Source organism: Coenobita brevimanus, chromosome 52, assembly GCF_032717465.1.
Source record: "Coenobita brevimanus isolate Jiangsu-jjx chromosome 52, ASM3271746v2, whole genome shotgun sequence".
Lineage (NCBI taxonomy): Eukaryota > Metazoa > Arthropoda > Malacostraca > Decapoda > Coenobitidae > Coenobita > Coenobita brevimanus.
In genome coordinates this window covers 26486181-26509809 of record NC_137005.1, presented here as the reverse complement: position 1 = coordinate 26509809, position 23629 = coordinate 26486181, and the positions used below count along the sequence as shown (strand labels likewise).

Sequence of the window (23629 nt, the reverse complement as noted above, 5' to 3'; positions counted from 1 at the left end):
CACATGTAGCTGTGGATGGAAGAACAGATTTAGAGGTGACGTTTAGAATGAATGAAGTAGGAAAGGTGCTGGGAGGAATGAAGAAAGTGTTTAGATGTTGTTTGCTTAGCATGGATGTAAAGAGAGGGCTGCATGAGGGAGTAGTGGTACTGACTTTGTTATGTGGGGCTGAAACATGCAATAAGGAAGTAACAGAGAGTAAAAGATTGAATGTAATGGAGATGAGGGGTCTAAGGAGTTTGTGTGGAGAGAGGCATATGGATCGAGTGAGAAACTAAGTGCGTAGGAGAACTGGAGTTATGCAAGAGATGGCTGATCGAGTTGAACAGTGAGTGTTGAAGTGGTATCGGCATATGGAGAGAATGGATGAAGGGCGATTGATGAAAAAGGTAACTGGATCTGATGTGAGAGGTGTAAGGCTAAAAAGAACACCACGAATAGGATGGATGGACAGTGTGAAGAGAGTGTTAGATGGGAAAGTGATGTCTGTAGAGCAACGAAGAGTGGCTGCGCGTGATAGGGATGAATGGAGAGAAATTGTGAATGCATAAATGGTGACGCGGCCCCGACGGGATGTTCTTCCGCATCTGATCTGATCAGCTGATCGGGTCATTGCAGGGAAGGGAATGGGTCCATTAATATGTGGCCGGGGTAAACCAGCTCTGCTGTCGGGCCCTGCTGTGGATATCGCTGGATTCCACTGTGCAGTTGACCCTTGTGCGGTGAGAGGCGGTCTCTTCTTCCTTTAGAGGCTAAGGTACGAGTAAATGTGTGCGTGTGGATGAGTATTTTGGTGAGTGTGTCGTCCTGTTGCGGGTACCGCCCGTTAGAGGGGAAACAGCATAGGCATATAGACAGGCAGTTAGTGATATTTGTCTGTTGTTAAATGTCACTGGTCATTGTTCGTTAAAACCTTCAAACTGAGCCAGACACATCTCTCTCTCTCTCTCTCTCTCTCTCTCTCTCTCTCTCTCTCTCTCTCTCACTCCCCTTGTGTTTACCTTGTTTTTCACCCCTTTATTCTTTTTATCTTGGTAATTACCTTGTACATATCCCCTATTCACTTTCGCCCTCTCCCTTAATTCATTCATTCTTTACCTCTCTTTTGCTCTTCTGTCCTGTCCCCTCCTGCCCTCTGCTCGGTGACCTACTATCTCATGTTTCCTCTTCTCATCGCTTTTTCCTTTCTCTTAACTCCTTTCCTCTTTTTCTCTCCTCTACATTGTGATCTATTATCCCATGCATCCTCTCCTCACTTCCCCTTCCTTCTCTTCTTTTGTCTGTGGTATGCTGTCTATCCCTTCCCCTGCTCTGCTTTGCTCTCCTCTGTGATCCATTCTCCCGTGCATCCTCTCTCTCTCTCTCTCTCTCTCTCGTAATTGCCATATCTCTCGCAATCCTTAGTTCTCCGTCCTTCCTCTCTTCCGGCCTTCTCTCTCACTCACTTTTTATTTCGCGTTCACTTCCATCTCATTTCAAGGGCAAAACATACTCGTCTACCTATTTATCCATTTAACATCCTACCTTCCCATCAAAAAGCCTACTTACCTTCCCAACTATCCATCTGTTCATCTATCTATCTTTTTATCTATCTACTTATCTGTCTATCTGTCTATCTATCTATCTATCTATCTGTATATGAATTTTTCGCTGGATCTACCTATCTGTTACTTTCTCTCTCTCTGGGATGCCGCAGGTACTTACGTCATTAAAATTTTGTGCTCGGGGAGGCGTTATATCACATCAAGGTTTGTGTATTTGTTGATGAGAGAGAGAGAGAGAGAGAGAGAGAGAGAGAAATTACATTAGTAAGGGATGGAGTTCGCTTGAATAGTTTCTAGGTTACTCATGACCTTTATTTCTGGTGTGTTGATTTTCCCCCCTCCAAAAAAAAAAATAATAATAATAATAAAATGAAAATAAAATTATATAATATATAAATGAAAAAAATCTGCACTGTATAATGCGTTTTCCTCTATAGTCTTCCTTCGAAATACAATTGAAGTTTTTTTTTTTTTTTCTGAACAAGTATAAACCTCCTCTGTCCGTTGGTGTATCTGATGTTTATACTGTAAAAGAGTTTAAAAGAAAGTAAACAGTAACTGACTACTGTTCCTTACTTGGATATTCGTCGTTGAGATGACTATGTCTATAATAACTAATTCCGACTGAAAAAAAAAAAAACTGTCCAGAAACAAGAGATGAAAAAATTCACAGAAAAGAGAGAGCAGTTGAGATGGAAAGAGATTCAGAGTTCTATGTCCTTTACTACATTCCACCAGTAACAAACATTTTGTGACTACAGTGCAGGATGTAGTAATGGGTAGAGAACCATGAATGTCCTTCCTTCCCAAATGCTGTCGTTTCTCTTATTTTTCCCCATCTCTTGTGTCTACATTTCACCATCCCTGCATCATTTTAGAATAAAGTTTTTTTTTTTTTTTTTGTTATCTAGTTCACGATCTTTTTATGAAGGCTAGCTTCCAAATACATATCTAATATACTATAGCACTATAGTCGGACTCGCGCCCGTTTGCGGCTGTGGTGTGGCCCGCACCTGTGTACAATGGTGCCACGTTTCCTCAACTTGCGATGTGAAACAGCAGCTATTTATGTACAAGGCATCACAATTTCGATAAATTCAGATGAATAAAACTTACACTTGTGTATTTTGATGGATGAATCAACAGTAATCTTATTATGCATAAAATATTTATACAGTAACACAGAAACATGGCATACATATTGTACAGTGTTGCTAAAAGATATTGTAGTCACTTTTAATGGTTTTTAGCATAGTTTTAGGGTGGGTAATAATATCACAGTTATGGATATAAGATAATGAGCCTGAAAAAAGAAGAAATATGCCAATATCCAAAGTAAAAGAAATAATTCATGTAATTCTTGTGAGTGGCAACATTTACACACCCAGTCTGGCCTAAAATAAACTATGTACCCCTCCGTATACCCAACCATAGCTTGTACAGGTGTTGCTTGGGAAAACTGCTCACATTTACTGGCTTTTACCATAATTTTAAGGGCGAGGAATAATCACATTTATAATCATAAACTAATATGTAGGACAAAATAGTAGGCATATGCCAATACCGAAGTAAAAAAAAAAAAAAACATTATTTACTCGCGAGCGGCAACACTTCCACACCCAGTCGGTGGCCTTGACAGATAGCCTCCTGGGGGTGACCTCGTGTCACTTCCTTTATGTCCTCTGCACAAACAGCATGGCAGCTCAATCAGCCCATTCCTCGCCTCTACACAGCCAGGCTAAAGAAATTGTCTTCAATGTAAGGCAGTATTTTCAGGAGGAGAAGGAGAAGGGAGTAGTTCTTCATGGCCTATCAAAGGTCGTCTCTCGTACAGCTGCAGCAACAAAGATTAGCGAGAGATCAGTTGAAAAAATCTCTAAAGATGCAAGAGAGAATGAGGAGATTCAATGTCCCAAGTTTAAGTCCCCCAAGAAAAGGAAACCTGTAGCACCAATGACCTATTTCTTTGATAACTTTAATGAAGGCGTGCTACGAAGAACAGTTCTGAGTTTTTATGACAGGAAGGAAATCCCAACACTTGAAAAAATTTATGCAGAAATTAAGATCAATCTTTCGTATCCTGGCAGCCGTTAGACATTAAGAAGAGTTCTGAAGAAAATCGGTTTTCGTTATTCAAATGTTGATGGACGGAGATTCCTAATGGAAAGAGATGACATAACTTATGCACGGTGCATTTTCTTGAAAGAAATGAAGGAGCTTAGAAGTTCAGGCCAAACCATTGTCTACTTAGACGAGACATGGATCAATCAAAATTACTCTGTGTCCAAATGCTGGGTAGACAGCAATGCAAACAAGGCCATGGGAGTGAGGGTGCCCACAGGGAAGGGTTCCCGCTTGATTTTGCTGCACGCAGGAACCAAAGATGGATTTGTTCCTGGAGCAACCCTTGTTTTCCAAGCAAAGAATGTAGGAGGCTATCATGAACAGATGAATGCGAACACCTTTGAAAAGTGGTTTAAGAATCAACTGTTACCCAACATTCCATCATCTTCTGTTATAGTGATGGATAATGCATCCTATCACTCCAGAAAAATAAATAAACCACCAACTACTGCAACCAAGAAAGCGGAGATCCGAGAATGGCTGGAGAAGAAGGGTGTTACAGTGCCAGACGGTCTCCTCAAAACGCAACTCCTGCACCTTGTGACTCGCCACATCGCAGCTGCCGATACAAACTACGTAATCGATAAGACGGCCTCAGAACATGGACATAGGGTTGTACGCCTACCCCCTTACCACTGCCAATATAACCCAATCGAGCTAAGTTGGGCGCAGGTTAAAGGCTACGTGTCAAAGAGAAATACGTTCAGAATTGCAGATCTGAAGCCACTCGTCCATGAGTCACTCAATAACGTCACGGCAGACAATTGGAAGAATGCTGTGAGGCACGCAGAAAAACTGCAAGAGGATGATGAAAAGAGAGATGTGGTGATTGACCATTACATCGATTCTTTCACTATCACTCTCACATCTTCTGATGAGGATACATCATAACTCTTCTATCCTCTTTTTCGCACTTTTCTTCCTCATGTTTCTCTCCCTTCTTTTTCTTCTGTTTTTCTGCCTTCTGTGAGAGATAGAGGAATAGGCCTATTGGGGACACCTCTTAAAAAAAAGCACGCCAAGACAAATACCTCAAGGGTGGTGTGGAAATGATGTCAAATTTACAATATATACAATATTATGTAAAAGAAAATATCAAAAATGTCTCTTGCAATAAAAGAGAGAGAGAGAGAGAGAGAGAGAGAGAGAGAGAGGCAGGAGAGGGGCATGCATTGAATGCATTGTCGGCATCACTAAATATAACAAAACCAAATTAACAAATGAAAGCACAATTATAAATAACTTATAAAAGAATCAAAAGTACTCAGGGTGGCTCACATTTCCCGCCAGGAGAGAGAGAGAGAGAGAGAGAGAGAGAGAGAGAGATAACGGTATAGAAAACGTGGCAACACTGTACACAGGTGTGGGCCACACCACAGGCGTAAACGTGCGCGAGTCCTACTATAGCCGTGTGTGTGTGTGTGTGTGTGTGTGTGTGTGTGTGTGTGTGTGTGTGTGTGTATGTGTATTTTGGGCAGCTGAAACTACACACTCGAATTGCACAAAAATTGGCACAAAAATCGCAAAAAATTGGCTATGTGAAAAACCTTGGTCCCATCATGATTGAAAAACTTTTACCATATTTAATAAGCAATCATATTTTGACCAAAAAACACCGCTCCCAGTGCCCGGCATAGGATTTCCATAGAATTTTTTGCCCATAGCTACAACTAAAATATACTATAACAGTAGCCTTGTGTTTGTATTTCGGACTTGCGTTCGGACAACTTGGGTTCCATTCCCGAAGCTGCAAATAACATGATCAATTGGTTAGCTGCAGAAAAATCCATGTGACAATGTTAAACTAGAACAGTGGTTCTTAACCTTTTTTGAGTCACGGACCCCTTTAAGAATCTGGTGAAGGCTATGAACCCCTTCCCTACAAAAATTCAGATAAGCCCATAAACACAGCATTTTGCATCCAATGAATATCTATCTATCTATCTATTGCCAGACGCCTCAGTCCCGTTTGGGGTGGCCACAAACAAATCGCCTCCAAGTCGCCCTGTCCCCCGCCATTTCACTCCCCTGCTCCAATGAATATACTGTGTTTTATTGAAAACTTCCTCACACAGTTTATAACAAAGTATAAAACAGTCTTTACGAACATTTATGTTTCTTACTCTTTTTCAAGCAAAAACTAATGACCACTCGAAAAAATGAAGTACATCCAACTTGTGCAAATTAAACAAAATAAAACTTTAATTCTGCCCAAAAGTTCATTTCAATGAGAAGGTTGTTGTCTGGCTGGAATAAGATGAAATTGTGGAGTGGTCTTTGACATGGCAACACGCATGCCATCGTTGACATCCAATAGATTTTGACTTTTCTTTTTGATAGAAATAAGCGCTGAAAACCCTGACTCACAAAGGTATGTAGTAGCAAGCGGAATCAGAGCACCCATAGCTCGCTTTGCAAGACGAGGGCAGGCTTGTGTCAATGAACACTAGAATTCTTGAAGACTTATTATTTTTTTTTTTTTTGGGGGGGAGAGGGCAGCTAATTATGCCAGACGGCATCACGCCATATCGCTAGATTGTTCTCAATTATTCTAACCTTCACGGACCCCCTGAAGCCCATCCATGGACCCCTTGGGGGTCCCTGGACTAGAACATCACATAAACGGACTATCATGGGCCCTTTGATGTCGCCTTGACGGCCGATAGTGACAACTTTAGACTAGAACAGCACATAAACGTGACTCGGATTGCCTGAAATGATTTCAACACGTGCACGAAGCACGAGGAAATGAGTGCGAAGCACGAGAAAGCGAGTGTGCAGCGCGAGAACCCTCCGCTGGAGCAAGTGCTAGGGGCCCGAAGGGCCCACGAGCACTTGTAAGATGTACTACATAACAAGAGTAATATAGCTTAATTCTAGCCTTTTGTGTGTGTACTGTATAATGAAACTAATATACGAGTACTTTAATTCTGGTCGTGTGTTTGTGTGTGTGTGTGTGTGTGTGTGTGTGTGTGTGTGTGTGTGTGTGTGTGTGTGTGTTGCGCAGCCGAGACTGGAAGAAGAATTTCGAAGAAACTTGGCAAGATGGTAGCAACTGGGTCACAGACAGTCCCATTTCAATTGTACTTCGAATGTTTTAATCTAAATTTCTGTTATGACCCCTAACTGTTCCCACTCGTTTTATATTACGTGGAATGCTTCGGAGATTATCTATGGATTTTCGCGCAAATCCGCTGGAGCAAGTGCTGAACAGACGTACGGGGCCGCAAAACACTTATGTGAACTATATGACAATCTCAAAAACGATTATTGATACAGTATGCATAAAATGCTTACATGGAATATGCCACCACGAATCTGTGCAGTTTTTCATATTCGAAGGAGAGGTCTGAGTTTTAGAAGAGGTTTGTAGACTGTAACTCGCGTACTGTAGCTTGAATGCTGCTTTTAATATGTAAAACATTCCAGGTTGTTAAGAATCGTTTTGGTGAGCAACACACTCGTGTGCATTTTTTTCATTTTGGGGTTATGACTGATGAAGTAAGAAAGATAGAGAATTAAGCTGATATTTTTGCGACCAGAGTTCGCGAATCCTATGCAGGTTAGCGGGGCTTCTTGAGTAGCTTTGCACATGAATAACAAAGAACTTTTAGTCCGTATGCTTAAGCAGGGCTTCGCAAGTATTCTGATGCATGCGTCCGTATACCTTATATATCCAGCTGTATCCCTACATACTATTCGCTTCTGCGGTTACTGATGAGTTGAAGATGAGGATAGCATAGTCATCACTAGACAATTTTACTCACCATTACCTTAGCGGAGACTGTGTGAATTGGAGTGGTTAGTTATAGCCTTCATTAATCAATTCATTAGAAAATGTATCCTTGAAGTTGAATAAAATTATCTTTAACACCATTTACATATTATTCTTCCCAACTCTCGAGGACCTAATCCAGGTTTGAAGGGATATTTGTACTAGACGGGGTTGGATATGCCGTCCCCTTTGTTAACCTTTTCACTGCCCATGGACGCATCAAGTACGCCACTTTCACTCGGACTGCATACGACGATCTAATTCAGTTAATGGAATTCCTCGTTCTTGATGCAGGTGGGAGGACGGTATAATATGGGGTGTTAGGGTACTATGGCGTGATGTGGCGATGCTGAAGTTACTATGGAGTTTGGGAGTGGAGCATCTCGTTTCCAAAAATCGTCATAGATGAAGACAACCAGGGCCGCTTCAAGATATGCCTCCGCATTTAAAAATGCCTCGAATTGGATCGGTTACATTTTCTTGACCTTCATAAACCAGCCATCATAACTGCATCCATACCAGCAAAATTAGTAACCCTTCAATAAGAGGTTTTCCCACAACACACACACACACACACACACACACACACACACACACACACACACACACACACACACACACACACACACACACACACGCACGCACGCGCGCGCAAAATCTACGTTTTATGTTTAGCGGTATCTCTTTTGTGTACGTTAGAGATCACTGCCATTTATTTTCTAAACTAGCATAACCTTTCCCCATAATGGCCCAAAATGTAGACTGTATAATGAGCGACGCCCATCATCATAATTACACAGAAACTTTGGGGGGCTCGTGGAACTATATTTTCCGCGTCTTACTTCTTTCAGCTCGTGGAGCTATATTTCATTCACCTGAACCTCTCCCCAGTTTTCGTCTCTTCCACCTCTTCGTGTGGCTCATTGACACAAAAAGACAATACTATAGTTGTACAACCATTTCATTGCACTTCCTGAAGAGCTTCATATTCCATTACTTATATATCTGTTGTTACAACTCGGCACTGAAAATGAAGAGATGGCCTTTTTAGGCGAAGTGAAAGTGAAAAGATTACAGAGGGATCCATTCATTTCCCCAGTAGCGCTATTGGAAACGAGGTATGGGGTGAGAAGGGATAGGTGAAGGTTGGTGCTGGTGATAGATACTATTAAGACTGAGTCCACACAACCGGACACGGAAACATGCGAAGGGGTTAATGAAGACTGTATCCAAACCCTCTAGTCCTCCAAGTCTCCATAAAAATAACACTATTTTACATCCTTGTAGGGAACAGGAAAACCTGAAAATTAAAAGAATGGTTCTCTCCCACAGACGGTACGGTAGTGAAGAACTCCAGAGGTTATCCTACACTCTGAAACCAAGAATCCTAGTGCTTGATTAATGAAAGTCATATTTACCTCTCACAAATCAAAAAGCCTCCCCAACTCTGAATTACATTGTATGGAAGCAGGAAAGACAAAATTTGCTAACCTCTTCGAATAGAGGACGTTATTTTTATTTCTTATTGCAACCAGGCTGTTTTGTTCAATTGGGAAGGGTACCTCATACTGAAGTAGCACTGCAGGATCTTACCTAACCTCACCAGCTAGGAAAGTCTACATGTACTACATCTGATTATATTCAACTGTAGATAACCAGATGAAAAAAACAAAAAAGGTATCTGAGTGAAGGAGTAATGACGGAGTCTTTAGGAGTATCCTGTGGGCTGAAGCCAAGAATGTCTAAGGCTTGATATGAGGAAGACCAAAAATTGGCTAAGATCATGAATCACTGTGTTGAAAATTCCTTTTAGTGGTTACTGTCTTTTTAAACCACTTCCGTACAATGATGTATTATTTCACTATATTTTTGGTACTGTCAGACAATATTACTTGATTTGGGAAGGCCCTCTAGGACAGACGAAGATAATGATGTATGAATCCACCCCCCACGTTCGATAAACCTCTCTTTCATATCATTTACCTATCGAGTACATACTGTAGGAAGTACAGTTAACTGGATGTCTGCTGGCCCATGAAGGGGTTATCTGTTGGGAGAGGGGGGGGAATCTAATTCAAATAATGTCTAACCAACGTGTAGGAGAAAAAGAAAAGAGGAAGGCTATCCCTCAACTATCCGGTTAACCGCCAGGAGAAGATAGAAGTAAAAGACAACATTCCTACTAGAAAGAAAAAGCATATATATATATATATATATATATATATATATATATATATATATATTTTATACGAGGAAGAAGGAACCAAAGGCCATCAGCCCACAGTATAGTTCCCTCCAAGAGAAAAACAAAATACAATAGAGAGCCAAATTCAAGATCAGATCATTTTTAGATGCCTGGACACACTGCGTTTGAAAGACTGGAGATCATAGGCAGCAGGAAATACAGACAGAGGGAGACAGTTCCAGAGCTGACCTGTTGCATAAATGAAAGACTGGGAGTAACGGTTAACTCTTGCATTAGAGAGTTGGACAGAAAATGGATGAGAGTTTGCTGCCAGATGGGTGCTACGCGCCCGTCCTAGAGGTGGAGGAATGCAAGCAGACAGTTCAGAGGAGCAGTGACCATTAAAGTAGCGATAGAAAAGAGATAAAGATGCAACAGTGCGACGAAGAGACAGAGGTTGAAGGGAGTCAGTAAGAGGAGGAGAGTTAATAAGACGAAAAGCCTTTGACTCCACCCTATTGAGAAGAGCTGTATGTGGGGAGCCTCCCCACACATGAGAGTTGTACTCCACACAGGGGTGGATAAAACCCCTGTATAGAGTTAACAATTGTGCAGGGGTAAACAAAGAGCGGAGTTGGCTTAGCACACCCAATCTCTTGGAAGCAGATTTTACAAGAGATGTAATATGATCTTTCCAAGATAAGTCCCGAGTAAATGAAACCCCAAGCATGTTCAAGGATGATGCAGGATTAAGCTGAATATTATTAACCATTAGTGGGTATACATGTGGAAGATTTTGTCGGGTTGATAGGTGTAAGAACTGAGTCTTAGATGCATTGAAAACAACCATATTATTATTACCCCAGTCAGAGGTACAAGCCAAGTCAGACATTAGATGTGCCATAGCCTCATCCCTTGTTTGTTGAAGTAACTGTTGAGATGGGCGTTGCGGGAACCGAATGGAAAGGTGAAGGGTGGAGTCATCAGCATACTAGTGGATAGGGTTAGATGTACAGCTTAGAAGATCATTGATGAATAAAAGGAAGAGAATTGGTGATAGGACAGAGCCCTGAGGAACACCACTGTTGATAGATCTAGGAGAAGAACGATGGCCGTCTACAACAGCGGCTAAAGAACGACTAGAAACGAAGCTAGCGATGAAGACACAGATAGAAGGATAGAAACCGTAGGAGGGCAGTTTGGAAATTAAAAATTTATGCTAGCCTCGATCGAAAGCCTTTGGGATGTCAAGTGCATGGCAAAGCTTTCGCAAAAGTCCCGAAAGGAGGATAACCAGGAGTCTGAAAGGCAGGTGAGAAGATCGCCAGTGGAGCATCCCTGACGGAACCCGTACTGACGATCAGAAAGAAGGTTGTGATAGGGAAGATGCTTTAAAATTTTCCTATTGAGAATTGACTTGAAAACTTGTGAAATACAGGACGTTAAAGCAATTGGACGATAGTTGGAGGGTTAGGAATGGTCACCCTTCTTTGGGGCTGGCAGAATGAGAGCAAACTTCCAGCGAGAAGGAAAGGTACAAGTTGACAGACAAAGGCGAAAGAGTTTGCCTAGGCAGGGTGTAAGCACAGAAGCACAGTTCTTTAGAACAACAGGAGGGACCCCATCAGGCCCATATGCCTTGTTAGTACTAAGGTCAGTGATGGCAGAAGATACATCAGCTGAAGAAATTTTAATGTCAGCCATGAGGAAGTCAGAGGGGGGAAGTGATGGAGGAACAGCACCGGAATCGTCTAAGGTGGAATTGGAGGAGAAAGTCTGTACGAAGAGATCTGCTTTATCATTAGAAGAAATAGCTACAAAACCATCAGAGTAGAAAAGAGGAGGGAAGGATGATGAGGTAAAGTTGTTAGAAAAGTTTTTGGCAAAGTGCCAGAAGGAGCGGGAAGAATTCGAGTTGGAGAGTTGAGAGTATTTAATACGGATGATATTATTTTTAGCAGAGCGAAGAACCGACTTAGCACGATTCCGGGCAGAAACATAAAGATGATGTGATTCAGGGGTGGATTGGCTCCGGTACCTTTTGTAGGTCTTCTCCTTGTTGCAGATAGCATTAGAACAAGCATGATTAAACCAAGGCTTTCTTGCATTAGTCAAAGGATATGAGAAAGGAATGTATGCTCCCATGCCCGAGAGAATAACCTCCGTAATGCGCAAGGCACACTCAGATGGCTCACGGCCATGGAAGCAATAATCATTCCAGGGAAAATCAAAGAAATACTGCCTGAGGGCTTTCCAGTCTGCGGCTCCAAAATGCCACAGACGACGTTTCCCTGGAGGGTCCACAGGCTGTACTGGAGTGATAGGACAGGTTAAGGTGATAAAGTTGTGATCGGAGGAGCCCAACGGAGAGAAAAGATTAACAGAGTAAGCAGAATGATTAGTTGTGAGGAAGAGGTCAAGTATGTTGGAGCTCTCTCCAAGGCGGTCAGGGATACAGGTAGGGTGCTGTACAAGTTGCTCTAGGTCATTAAGGATAGAAAAGATATAGGCTTATTCACCAGGTGGAGCAGTGAAAGGAGAGGAGAGCCAAAGGTGGTGGTGAACATTGAAATCTCCTAGAATGGAGATTTCAGAGAAAGAAGAAATGGATAGAATGTGTTCCATCACAGAAGTAAGATAGTCGAAGAATTTTTGATAGTCAGTAGAATTAGGGGATAAGTCAACAGCACGGATATATTTAGTCAAAGAATGACAGGAAAGCCGAAGCCAGAGTGTAGAGAATTCAGAAGAATCGGGTTCAGGAACACGAGGGCAAGATAAGGCATTGCGTATATATACAAAACAGCCACCTTTGGCTTTGAAATGAGTATAGAGAAAGTAGGAGGATACAGAAAAGGGTTTGCTGTCAGTTGCCTCAGACAGCTGAGACTCAGTTAGAAAAAGAAGGTGAGGTTTAGCGAAGGAGAGGTGATGCTCAACAGAGCGAAAGTTAGAGGAAAGGCCGCGAATGTTGCTGATATATATATATATATATATATATATATATATATATATATATATATATGGAGTTCTAGGCTGTAATGTTAATTCCTCTGATGAAACTGTAATCTTACAAGGTGTAGGGAATAATTACTTCTCTGTCCCTCTGTGCAGAGTGAATTTAAAGCCTGGTTTTGTTAATGGTTCTGTTATGGTTGGGTTGGTTGAGACGCTCCCAATGTCAGGTGTAACTTTCTTACTTGGAAATGATATTGGTGGAAGTCAAGTGTGTCCAGCTCGTCAGTTGTCTAGTGAGCCGTTGGCTGTGACCCAGGATTGTGATGTCCCTGATGTGTTCTCTGCATGTGCTGTCACTAGGGCTAAGTCTAAAGGTACTGGTGACTTAGAGGATAATGATGATGATGATGTTATCCTAGCTGACACTTTTCTTGCTAATTTGGACCACTCACCAGATGAGGCAGTACCCAGTAGTGTTGATAATTTGTCTCGGCAAGAGTTGATCGAGTTGCAGGTTGCTGACCCTGAGTTGAAAGGTCTAGCTAACTCTGCTTGCAGTGAGGAAGAGTCACCTGGTGCTTCTACTTGTTATTATATAAAGTCAGGAGTACTTATGAGGAAGTGGAGACCCCCAACAGCATCAGCCGACTGTGAATGGGAGGTTGTACATCAAGTTGTCATCCCTCGTGTTTGTAGGCAGGATATCATTAGAGTGGCTCATGATTCCAGTTTGGCAGGACACCTTGGAGTAAGGAAGACTGTGGCACGCATTTTGAAACACTTCTACTGGCCAGGTATCTTCAGGGATGTTTCCTGGTATTGTAAGTGTTGTCACACCTGTCAAGTTGTGGGGAAGTGTAATCAGACCGAAAAGGTTGCACCTCTAGTTCCCATTCCTCCTTTTGAGGCGCCTTTCACCCGTGTGTTGGTGGATATTGTGGGCCTTCTTCCTTAGACTTCTTCAGGATTTTCTTATGTGTTGACCCTGATTGGTATGGCTACTCGTTATCCTGAAGCCATTCCACTTAGAAATATTTCAGCAAAGAACGTGGTTAAGGAAATGCTGAGGTTCTTCACAAAGTTTGGTCTACCCAAGGAGGTACAGTCAGACCGGGGAAGTAATTTCATGTCAAATGTTTTCAAGCAGTCTCTGAGAGTTGGGCATCACCCACATCACGTCTTCAGCTTACCATCCCCAGACCCAAGGAGCGTTGGAGAGATATCATCAAACACTCAAATTGATGCTCAAGAAATACTGTTTGGAACATCAGAAAGACTGGGATAAAGGTCTTCCATTCGTTGTATTTGCCGCAAGAGAATCTCCAAATGAATCACTGGGCTCCTCACCTTTTGAACTACTGTTTGGCCATGAAGTAAGAGGACCTCTTAAGCTACTCAAGGAATGCTGGCTGTCGGAGGAAGATGACGTCAACCTGCTGGAGTATGTGATGAAGTTCAAAGAACGGCTGTCCACTGCTTTACAGCTGGCGAGAGAGAATTTAGGAGCTGCTCAGGAGAAGATGAAGACTTGGTATGATAAGAAGTCCAGGTTACGCCACTTTCAGCCAGATCAGGTTTTGATTCTGCTACCAGTGCATGGGCAACCTCTTCAAGCCAAGTTTAGTGGTCCTTATTTCGTGGAGAAGAAACTCAGTGATGTCAACTATGTCATCGCCACACCAGATCCTAGAAAGAACAAGCAACTTTGTCACATCAACATCCTAAAGTTATATCACAGGCGGGACGAAAATAACCCAGTCTGCACTGTAGCTGTTCCACCCCAGTCTGCAAGTGAAGTTCTCCCATGCAGTATGAGCCTGAGTGATAGGTTGGGGAAGAATCCTGATATCATGAATGATCTCCAGACTAAGCTTTCTCATCTACCTCCCGAGGAAAGGCAGGAGTTTTCGGCATTACTGCAGGAGTACCCGCAAGTGTTCCGTGCCACTCCAGGAAGAACCACTTTGTTGATGCATAATGTCGATGTTGGAGACGCAAAGCAAGTCAAATTGCCTCCTTACCGTGTGAACCCAGTGAAAGTTCCTCTCATCCAGAAGGAGCTTGGCTACCTGTTGGACCACAAGATGACTGAGCCCTGTCAGAGCGAGTGGAGTTCTCCTGTCACTCTAGTCCCTAAGCCAGGTGGGTCACAGCGGCTTTGCATCGACTACAGACGTGTTAATCAGATAACCAAAACAGACACTTACCCTCTCTCTCGTGTGGAAGATTGCATAGACAAGATTGGAAAGGCTAGGTACATAAGCAAGTTTGATTTGTCAAAGGGATACTGGCAAGTACCTATGACTGAACGTGCTAGGGAGATCTCATGTTTTGTAACACTAGGAAAGACTTTTGCATGTTCTGTAATGCCATATGGTATGAAGAATGCACCAGCCACATTTCAGAGGCTCATGAATGTTGTAACAGAGGGTTTGGCAGGGTGTGTTGTTTATATTGATGATGTATTAATCTTCAGTGACAACTGGAAAGATCACCTATGCCATGTCAGTAAATTTCTTGAGCGTTTGGTTCAGGCTAATCTTGTAGCTAATTTATCAAAGTGTGAGTTTGGTCAAGTTAAAGTTCAGTACCTTGGGTACGTAATTGGTGATGAACATGTTGCACCACCAGGAGCTAAGGTTCAGGTTATAAGTGATCTTCCCAGACCTAAAAGTAGGAAAGAGCTACAAAGATTTTTGGGAATGTTAGGTTATTACAGGAGATTTGTTCTTAACTTTTCAATTCTTGTATCACCACTTACAGACCTACTGAAAAAGGGAGTTAAATTTGTCTGGACCGATAACTGTGAATCCTCTTTCAGCAAACTTAAAGCTATCCTATTAAGTCAGCCAGTGCTCGCTACTCCAAATTTTGCTAATCCTTTTAAGATGGCTGTTGATGCAAGTGATACAGGAGCTGGGGCTGTTTTGCTGCAAGAGGATGATCATGGTATTGAACACCCTGTATCTTATTACAGTAAGAAGTTCACTCCACCTCAAAAGAACTACTCAACTATTGAGAAAGAGCTTTTGGCCTTGATTTTGGGTTTACAGCATTTTTCATTTTATTTCTGTTCTGGTTTTGACCCCATAGTCATTTATACCGATCATAACCCACTGAAATTCCTTAGTAAGTTTAAAGATAAAAATCAGAGATTGACAAGATGGAGTCTACTTCTTCAGGAGTATTCATTAGACATACAACATGTCAAGGAGAAAGAAAATGTTATTGCAGATTGCTTATCTAGACTTTAGACAGATTGTTTTAGAGTAATAAGAAATTTCCTTTGTAAATTTCTTTTTTCTTTGTGGGGAGGTGTTACATAGCTTATGATTTCATCATTCTTTGTGTAATTCTAACGTACAGTATGCTGCATGTTTGATCACGAGCGTGTTCTACCTCACTCCCCCCTTCTACCCTTATAGAGAGTAAGTCGTTCTTTCTGTTGTTCAGAGCAGGATTGTCAACTCTTTGTCCCCTATGGCTTCATTTGCGCTTCCTTCTTACAAGTTGTATCAAGCTCTGCCGGCCCCTATATAATGAGCTCAGTCCCTGCATTAATTGCCACTTAGATCTACTCCTCATTTTGTTCACATCTCTGTCCTCCCCTGTACAGTTGTTATTATTTTTGTGAGTGCTCAGGAAGTCTCCAACCATCTAGCACCTGTGTAATTTGAGTATAAGTGTTATTACATTTCTTCTCGTGCTGTGTAGCGTAAGGTGTTAATTCGTGGGCCTAGTGAAGTTTTTGTGATTCATGTATTTTTGGTGTCAGCCATTAATAATAATATTTTGTATCTGTAATAATATATCTTGCATTCACTGAGCATTATCCGGTTTTCTCATTTTATCAGGGCTGACTTAGATAAATTTACACTTGCTAATTTCGTGTTAATAGAGGCTATTGCAGTTAACCATATGTAACCTTTTTGCCATTACATTATCCTTATGAGTCCTGAATGTTTAGTTGTTAGTTTGAGCATTAAACTTTAACTTATAATTTTACCTAACTCTTTTGTTTTGAACCTGGAACTTTGCGGGACAGTTTTCTCTGTTCCGTAACAATATATATATATATATATATATATATATATATATATATATATATATATATATATATATATATATATATATATATATATATATATATATTAGGAGAAGCAGAAGTGGATCAACTATTCATGGAGGTAACTCATGCATGGAATTCTTAGTTAAACAGAATATATACATCAATATATATATTATTAACTGAAACAAAGTAATTCAACATTGCGAACACCCATTATAGTACTGTGCCAAAGTTATCCAAAAAGCAGTTTGTAGCACTAAAACTTTTAAGAAAATATTTTTCCCAAGGTAAGTACATAGTAAGACATTTCAGTGAAAAGTGAAACAGGAATGTTCAATGATACAAAATGATTTACTTTGCTGCAGGACGGGTTTATGTAGATCTTCGATAAGACATGTCAATGTTTGAAATTGTCACATCTGTAGTCTTACAGGTCACTCAAGATACCGAATGCGAGTTGGCAAGTTGAACGTTTATTTCCATATATTTTGCATAACTAAGGAAAATATCTTCATTTTTCCCTTAGCCCGAAGACAGAAGTTAACATTAATATCTGATCCCATATGGAACTCACGATTTTATATCCATCTCTAGAAATAATCTTGAAGGAGAATAAAACCGTCAGGAATTAGCATCAATAGATGACATGACACTGGAATGAACCGGATAAATCATCTCGAGGTAGCAGAAATGGTTGTATATGTGACATGTGATGGTACTGAAGGGGTAAATGAAGACTGTTTTAACCGCTACACTGCCAAAAATCTCTGTTAAATAAAATCATCTGACGGTAGCAAGGGTGAAGGAGAAGAGCGTCATCACACCAAGAGAGGTTAAATGAAATTATTTCTTGTTCCTTATCCATGAAATATCTCTCCCAAACTGAACAATATCGTTTGGAGGCAGAAAAAAAAAAATAGCGCCGTCGTACTAATGAGATCTTTAGCTTCAGTTAGCCGCATCCATAATCTTTCTTGAGCCTCAACTTTTAACTTCACTCAGTCGGATGTTACACACACCACAATCTAACTAGTGTGATTAACAACGTGAAAAGTTCGATAATACAAATACATGTAAGTTTATGAAAAAAAAAAAAAAATAGCCTAACTGCTGCAGTATAGAGACTGGTTGATCGCATTTACTGATTACGATCATTTTCTTTTTCTTTTCTTTTTTATTCCTCCTTTGACTCATTGTTCTTAGTGACAGTTTTCTTGCTGAAAGTTGTCAATATTCTTGTCCACTTTGGAAATATTCTGTCACACTACACTGCACACTACACCATAGCATTCTAAGTCACACCACACCACACCACACAGCTTCTTCATTATATCACCACCACGCCTCAGAAAACAGCACCAAGCCACACCACATCACCACTCCATAGAACAGCACCAACGAACCATTCTACACTGTAGTACGTCAAAGCACCATATATCACACTACACTTCACTACATGACCACCACACCACACAGAAACCCACCACACCACACTTCGCTTCATGACCACATCACAAAAAAAAAAAAAAAACACCATAACACACCACATAGCCACAGAACATAACAACACCAGCAAACCACGCCTCAAAACACTGCACCAAAGCAACGTAAATCACATCGCATCATGCTGCATCATCTAACCATAAATTATCACACCCGCACCGTACCATATCATTTCTCCACACAATGGTTCATCATTCCTCCTGAAAGAGCACCACATACCACACTATACCATACCACACTGCAAGTGTCACATAACACTAAACACCCCCCGACACACACAGACACACACACACACACACACACACACACACACACACACACACACACACACACACACACACACACACACACACACACACACACACACGTGCAAAACACCATTATCCTCATCATCCCAGTCGTTTCCCCATACAATATGACACACTTCGGGATAGACCCCTTGTTTCAATAACGCTACGTCCACACAAATGTTTGCTGGAGCAGACGAGAGTTTTACATCAGTGTAACGCATACAATTAGCCCTACTCGACACGATCGGGAACAGAGGAGAACTTCTGTGAGTAACAGTGTCACAGAACTCCTGTCCGCGTCAGTAGGTGTTTGCTGTGGAAGTGGAGCGGACTAATGAGCCCAAAGCTGGTTAGATCTAATCCTTCAGGTCTGAAAAGTCTCTCCTAATCTGAGGAAAATTGTTTGGAGACTGAAAATATAACAGACGGTTCTTGAGCTAAAGTGGTTAATATTCTCTTCTTTGTTTTTATGTAGTGTTTACCCATATACAGAAATAGCTAAAAATATATAGGAATATACCATGGCGTATTGTTTTCAAGAATACACTGAAGAAAAAAAATGCGCCAGAATTTCTCCTAAGTGGACAAGAATATTGCCAACCTTCACCAAGAAAACTATCACTAAGAACAATGAGTCTAGGAAGGAATTTATAAAATAATCGTAATCAGTAAATGCGATCAACCAGTCTCTATACTGCAGCAAGTAGGCTAAAATTTTTCATAAATATACATGTACTTGTATTTTTCGAGCTTTTTACGTTGTTAATGCCACTAGTTACGTTGTGGTGTCTGACATCTGACTCACTGAAGTTAAACTTTGAGGCTCAAGAAAGATTGTGGGTGCTACTCCTTAAAACTTAAATCTCTTCAGTACGGCGACGCTATTGTTTTTCTTTGTTTATATATCTTATTTTTTTTCTGCCACCAGACGATTTTGTTTAACTTGTGAGAGACATTTCATGGAGAAGGAATAAGAAATAATTTCATTTAACCTCTCTTGGTGTGACAGCGCACATATGCTTCATCCTTGCTACCGTCAGATGACTATATTTAACATAAGAGCTGTTGGCAGTGTAGGGGTTAAAATAGTCTTCATTTACCCCTTCAGTACCATCACATGTCACATATACAAACCATTTCTGCGACCTCGTGATAATTTATCCGCTTCATTCCAGTATAATGTCTTCCACTGAGGCTAATTCCTGACTGTTTTAGTCTTCTTGAAGATCATTTCTGGAGATGGAAAAATAACCGTGAGTTCCATATGGAATCAGATATTATTGTTAACTTCTGTCTTTGTGCTAAGGGAAAATCAAGATATTTTCCTCAGTTATGTAAAATATATGGAAAAATATATGAAAATATAAGTACAATTTACCAACTGGCATTCTGTATCTTGAGTGACCTGTAAGACTTCAGATGAGATAATTTCAAACATTGACATGTCTTATCGAAGATCTACATAAACCCGTCCTCCAGCGAAGTAAATCATTTTGCATCACTGAACATTCCTGTTTCACTTTTGACTGAAATGTCTTACTATGCACTTACCCTGGGAAAAATACTTGTGACGTCATAGGACGTCATAGTTTCTTAAAGTTTTAGTGCTACCCACTGTGTTTTGGACAACTTTGGCACAATACTATAACAGGTGTTCACAGTATTGAATTATTTTGTTTCAGTATGATATATATACTGACGTATTCTTGCTGCTGAACTAAGAATTCCATGCATGGGTTTATCTCCTTGCATAGCTGTTCCTCTTCTGCCTCCCTTTATAGAAAATTCGATGCTTTTTCTGTCCAGCGAGAATGTTATTTCTATCTTTCCCTGCCGGTTAACAGGACTGTGTGGTGGTTGGGGGAGAGTCTCCCTCTTTTCTATCTTATTCTCCTACACGTTGGTTAGACGTTAGTATAATCAAATTTTTTTCCCAACAGATAACCTCAACATGGGCCATCAGGCCTCAAGTTATCTGTACTTCCTATGTGCTCCGTAGCTAAATTACTTTTAAGAGAGGTTAATCGAACGTGGGGGGGTTGATTCAGACATCATTAACCTCGTCACTCCTAGAAGACCTTCTCAAGTCTAGTAATATTGTCTGGCAGTAGCAAAAATATAGGTAAAAAATACGTCATTGTAATGACGTGGTTGAAAAACAGAATAATCAGTAAAAGAAATTTTCAACGTAGTGATCCATTGTCTGAGCCAATCTCCAGTCGCCCTCATATCATGCCTTTGACATTCTTGGCTCCAGCCCACGGGATTCTCCTGTAATCTCCCTTACTACTCCTTCAGTCAGATGCTTTTTTTTTTTTCTCCTTTTTGTTCTTGTTTCCCACCTGATGAGATCATATGGCAGCCTCCACTACCCCTACAGTACGAGGTATTCTTCCAAGTTGAATAAAACATTCTGGTTACAGCAGAAATTAATAAAAATAACTTCTCCTAGTGGCGAGGTTAACTAATTTTATCCTTCCTGCCTCCATACAATGTAATTCAGCGTTAGGGAGGCTTTTTGGTCTGTGAGAGGTAGTTATAACTTTTATTAGCCTAATCAAGCAGTAGGATTCCTGGTTCCAGCGTAATGGATAACCTCTGGAGTTCTTCACCACCATACCATCTGTGGGAAAGAACGATTCTCTTAAATGTCAGGTTAGCCTCCTCTCCACAAAGGATAGGAAAAGGTAGGATTAGAGGTTTTGTGAGAAAAGCAGAGAACAGTGAGCTGACGTAAGAAATTTTTAGGTCGAGTTAAGGAATTTGGAAGAATGCAGGGGAAATGAGTGGGTGTTAAGCATGGGACAGGGCAGAAGGGAAAGGTTCTGAATGAATAAATGAATAGAAGAGAGGATGTGAGGTAAGGATGAGGTAAGGCCGTGATAAGGATGGGAGAGGAACAAACATGAGACACAAGCGGGAATGATGGAGAAGTGTATATAAATAAGGGGACATGGGTGAGACAACAACAGTAGTAAGGAGGAGATGGGTTGTGAATGCGTTTAAGGCAGAAGGGGTTGAAGCAGGATGGGGAGTAGGAGAAATGCGAGTGAGGCGTGGGCGGAAGGGAAACTAGAAGAGAAATTAGTGAAACAGAGTGAGAATTTAAGATACCCACTGTGACTGTGACGCAAAGAAAGGGGTGAAGCAGACCGAGAAAGGTCTTGCCTGCTGGTTGGAGTAAGGTAGAGGTGAAAAGCTTAGGAGAGGAAGGGCCTTGTGATAGGGTGAGAGAAGAAATGGAGAGGCAAAAGTGGGTTGAGGTAGGAGTGGAGTGTTACAGGAGTGGGGTGAGGAAGAAAAGGGGTTGAGGTAAGAGTAGGGGTAGGGAAGCACGGGTGGGGGTGAGGCAGGGAGTGAGGGGTGAAATAGGATTGGATATGAGGCAAGCGGTAGGGGTGAGACAGTGAGTGAGGTTGAGGCAGTGAGGTAGGGAATGAGGTGAGGCGTGATGGAAGTAGGGAATGAAAGGAAAGGGAAGGGGAGGGGAAGAGGGAGATAATGACAGAAGAGAGGGAATATAAAATAAATATGAGGGAGTTAGGAGAAGAGGGAAAGAAAAGGAGAGGTTGTAACACAGGGAGTGAAGGTACAGTAGGTAATGTCATGGAGAGAAAAAATGAATGGGAAAAGGGAGGGTCAGCAGTAGATACTGGGAGAGAAAGTAAGGGAGGCAATGAGGGGGAGAAGGAGAGAAGGGAGTGCATGCAGTGAGAGGACGATATATGGAAAGGAGTTGATGAAAAGGAAGTGTAAGGTGAACAGAGGTGAGGAAAGTGTGAGAGCGGGATGATGGAGGTAGGAAATGGAGTAGTGGAAGAGAGGGAAGGGAGGGGAGCGGAGGGAGAGGGAGAGGGTGAGGGAGACGAAGGGGGAAAGAGACGGGGGAGGGGAAGGTGTGGTAGGGGGAAAGGAGGGTAGGGTGTTCATAAATTGTAGAAATCATGATAATTATCAGCAAATGGCTATACACATACAACCACAAACACATGCATATTCATGCTTATGTACGCAGACAGATATTGCACACACACACACACACACACACACACACACACACACACACACACACATATATATATATATATATATATATATATATATATATATATACACACACACACACACAAACATATATTCGCCAACTTTTCTGTAGATTTTAAATACTCACGCACTTGGACGGTTAGATTTTTTTTTTACGTGTCCGACTCTGGGCAAAGGCTTCAGTGCCTATTCCCAAGTCCCAATATATAGTCCTCCTTGGGGCCCAGCAGTCCTCCTACTTATCCATATGTCACCACTTCGGCACTAACACCCATCATCCATACTGAATACATGCTAGGGCTGTCTCGTGCAGGACTGGTGTATTGGTAATACCTGGGGTACTTTTATGACATGTCGGCGGGTCATCTGGTAGATCAGAAATGTCTGCTTTTTATGAAATTGAAATCCCTAAACTGTTCCCTGCCCCAGCCGGGATTCGGAACTCGGTCCATTAGGACTGCAGGCAGTCTCTACCGATTCTGCCACCGCCTCCCCCAGATTATAAATTCATGCTAAACAGGTCTTGAAATATCTATCTATCTATCTATTGCCAGACGCCTCAATCCCGTTTGGGGTGGCCACAAACAAATCGCCTCCAAGTCGCCCTGTCCCCCTCCATTTCACTGCCCTGCTCCCAACTCACACCCCCCTCTCTCATATACCTCTCCACCCCATCCCTCCATCTCATCCTCGGCCTCCCCCTCCCTCTTCCCCCCTCCACCTCACTCACATACACTCTCTTCGTCAGTCTTTCACCCTTCATCCTCCCCACATGGCCAAACCACCTCAGTGTGTTCCTCATAACGCTTCCTATCACATCCACATCCACACCACAACGCTCCTTTATATCCTCATTCGTCAGCCTGTCTCTCCACGTGACTCCACAGGCTCCTCTTAAATAACTCATTTCCACAGCTCTCACTCTTGACTTGTGTCCTTCCAACAATGTCCAAGCTTCACTTCCGTACGTTAGAGTTGGTATCACAATACTGTCATGTAGTAACTTTTTCACTTCCATGCTCACTTCCCTGTTTCTTATCACTGCTTTCAAAGAACCAGCAACCTTTCTTCCCTGCTGTACCCTTTCAAGCACTTCACCCTCCAAACCTCCATCCTTACTCATCACACTACCCAAGT

The 23629-nt window shown here is 41.7% G+C and overlaps 1 protein-coding gene across 1 annotated transcript in view; it reads left to right on the top strand.

Annotated features, from left to right (window-relative positions):
- The first annotated feature begins 3752 nt into the window (after positions 1 to 3752).
- The window catches only part of LOC145400515 (uncharacterized), a 42467-nt gene continuing 22590 nt past the window's right edge, over positions 3753 to 23629 (top strand). The window contains exon 1 of the mRNA XM_080273038.1: positions 3753 to 4445. Coding sequence (XP_080129164.1) covers positions 3753 to 4445 — 693 coding nt within the window. The remainder of the gene's footprint in view (positions 4446 to 23629) is intronic.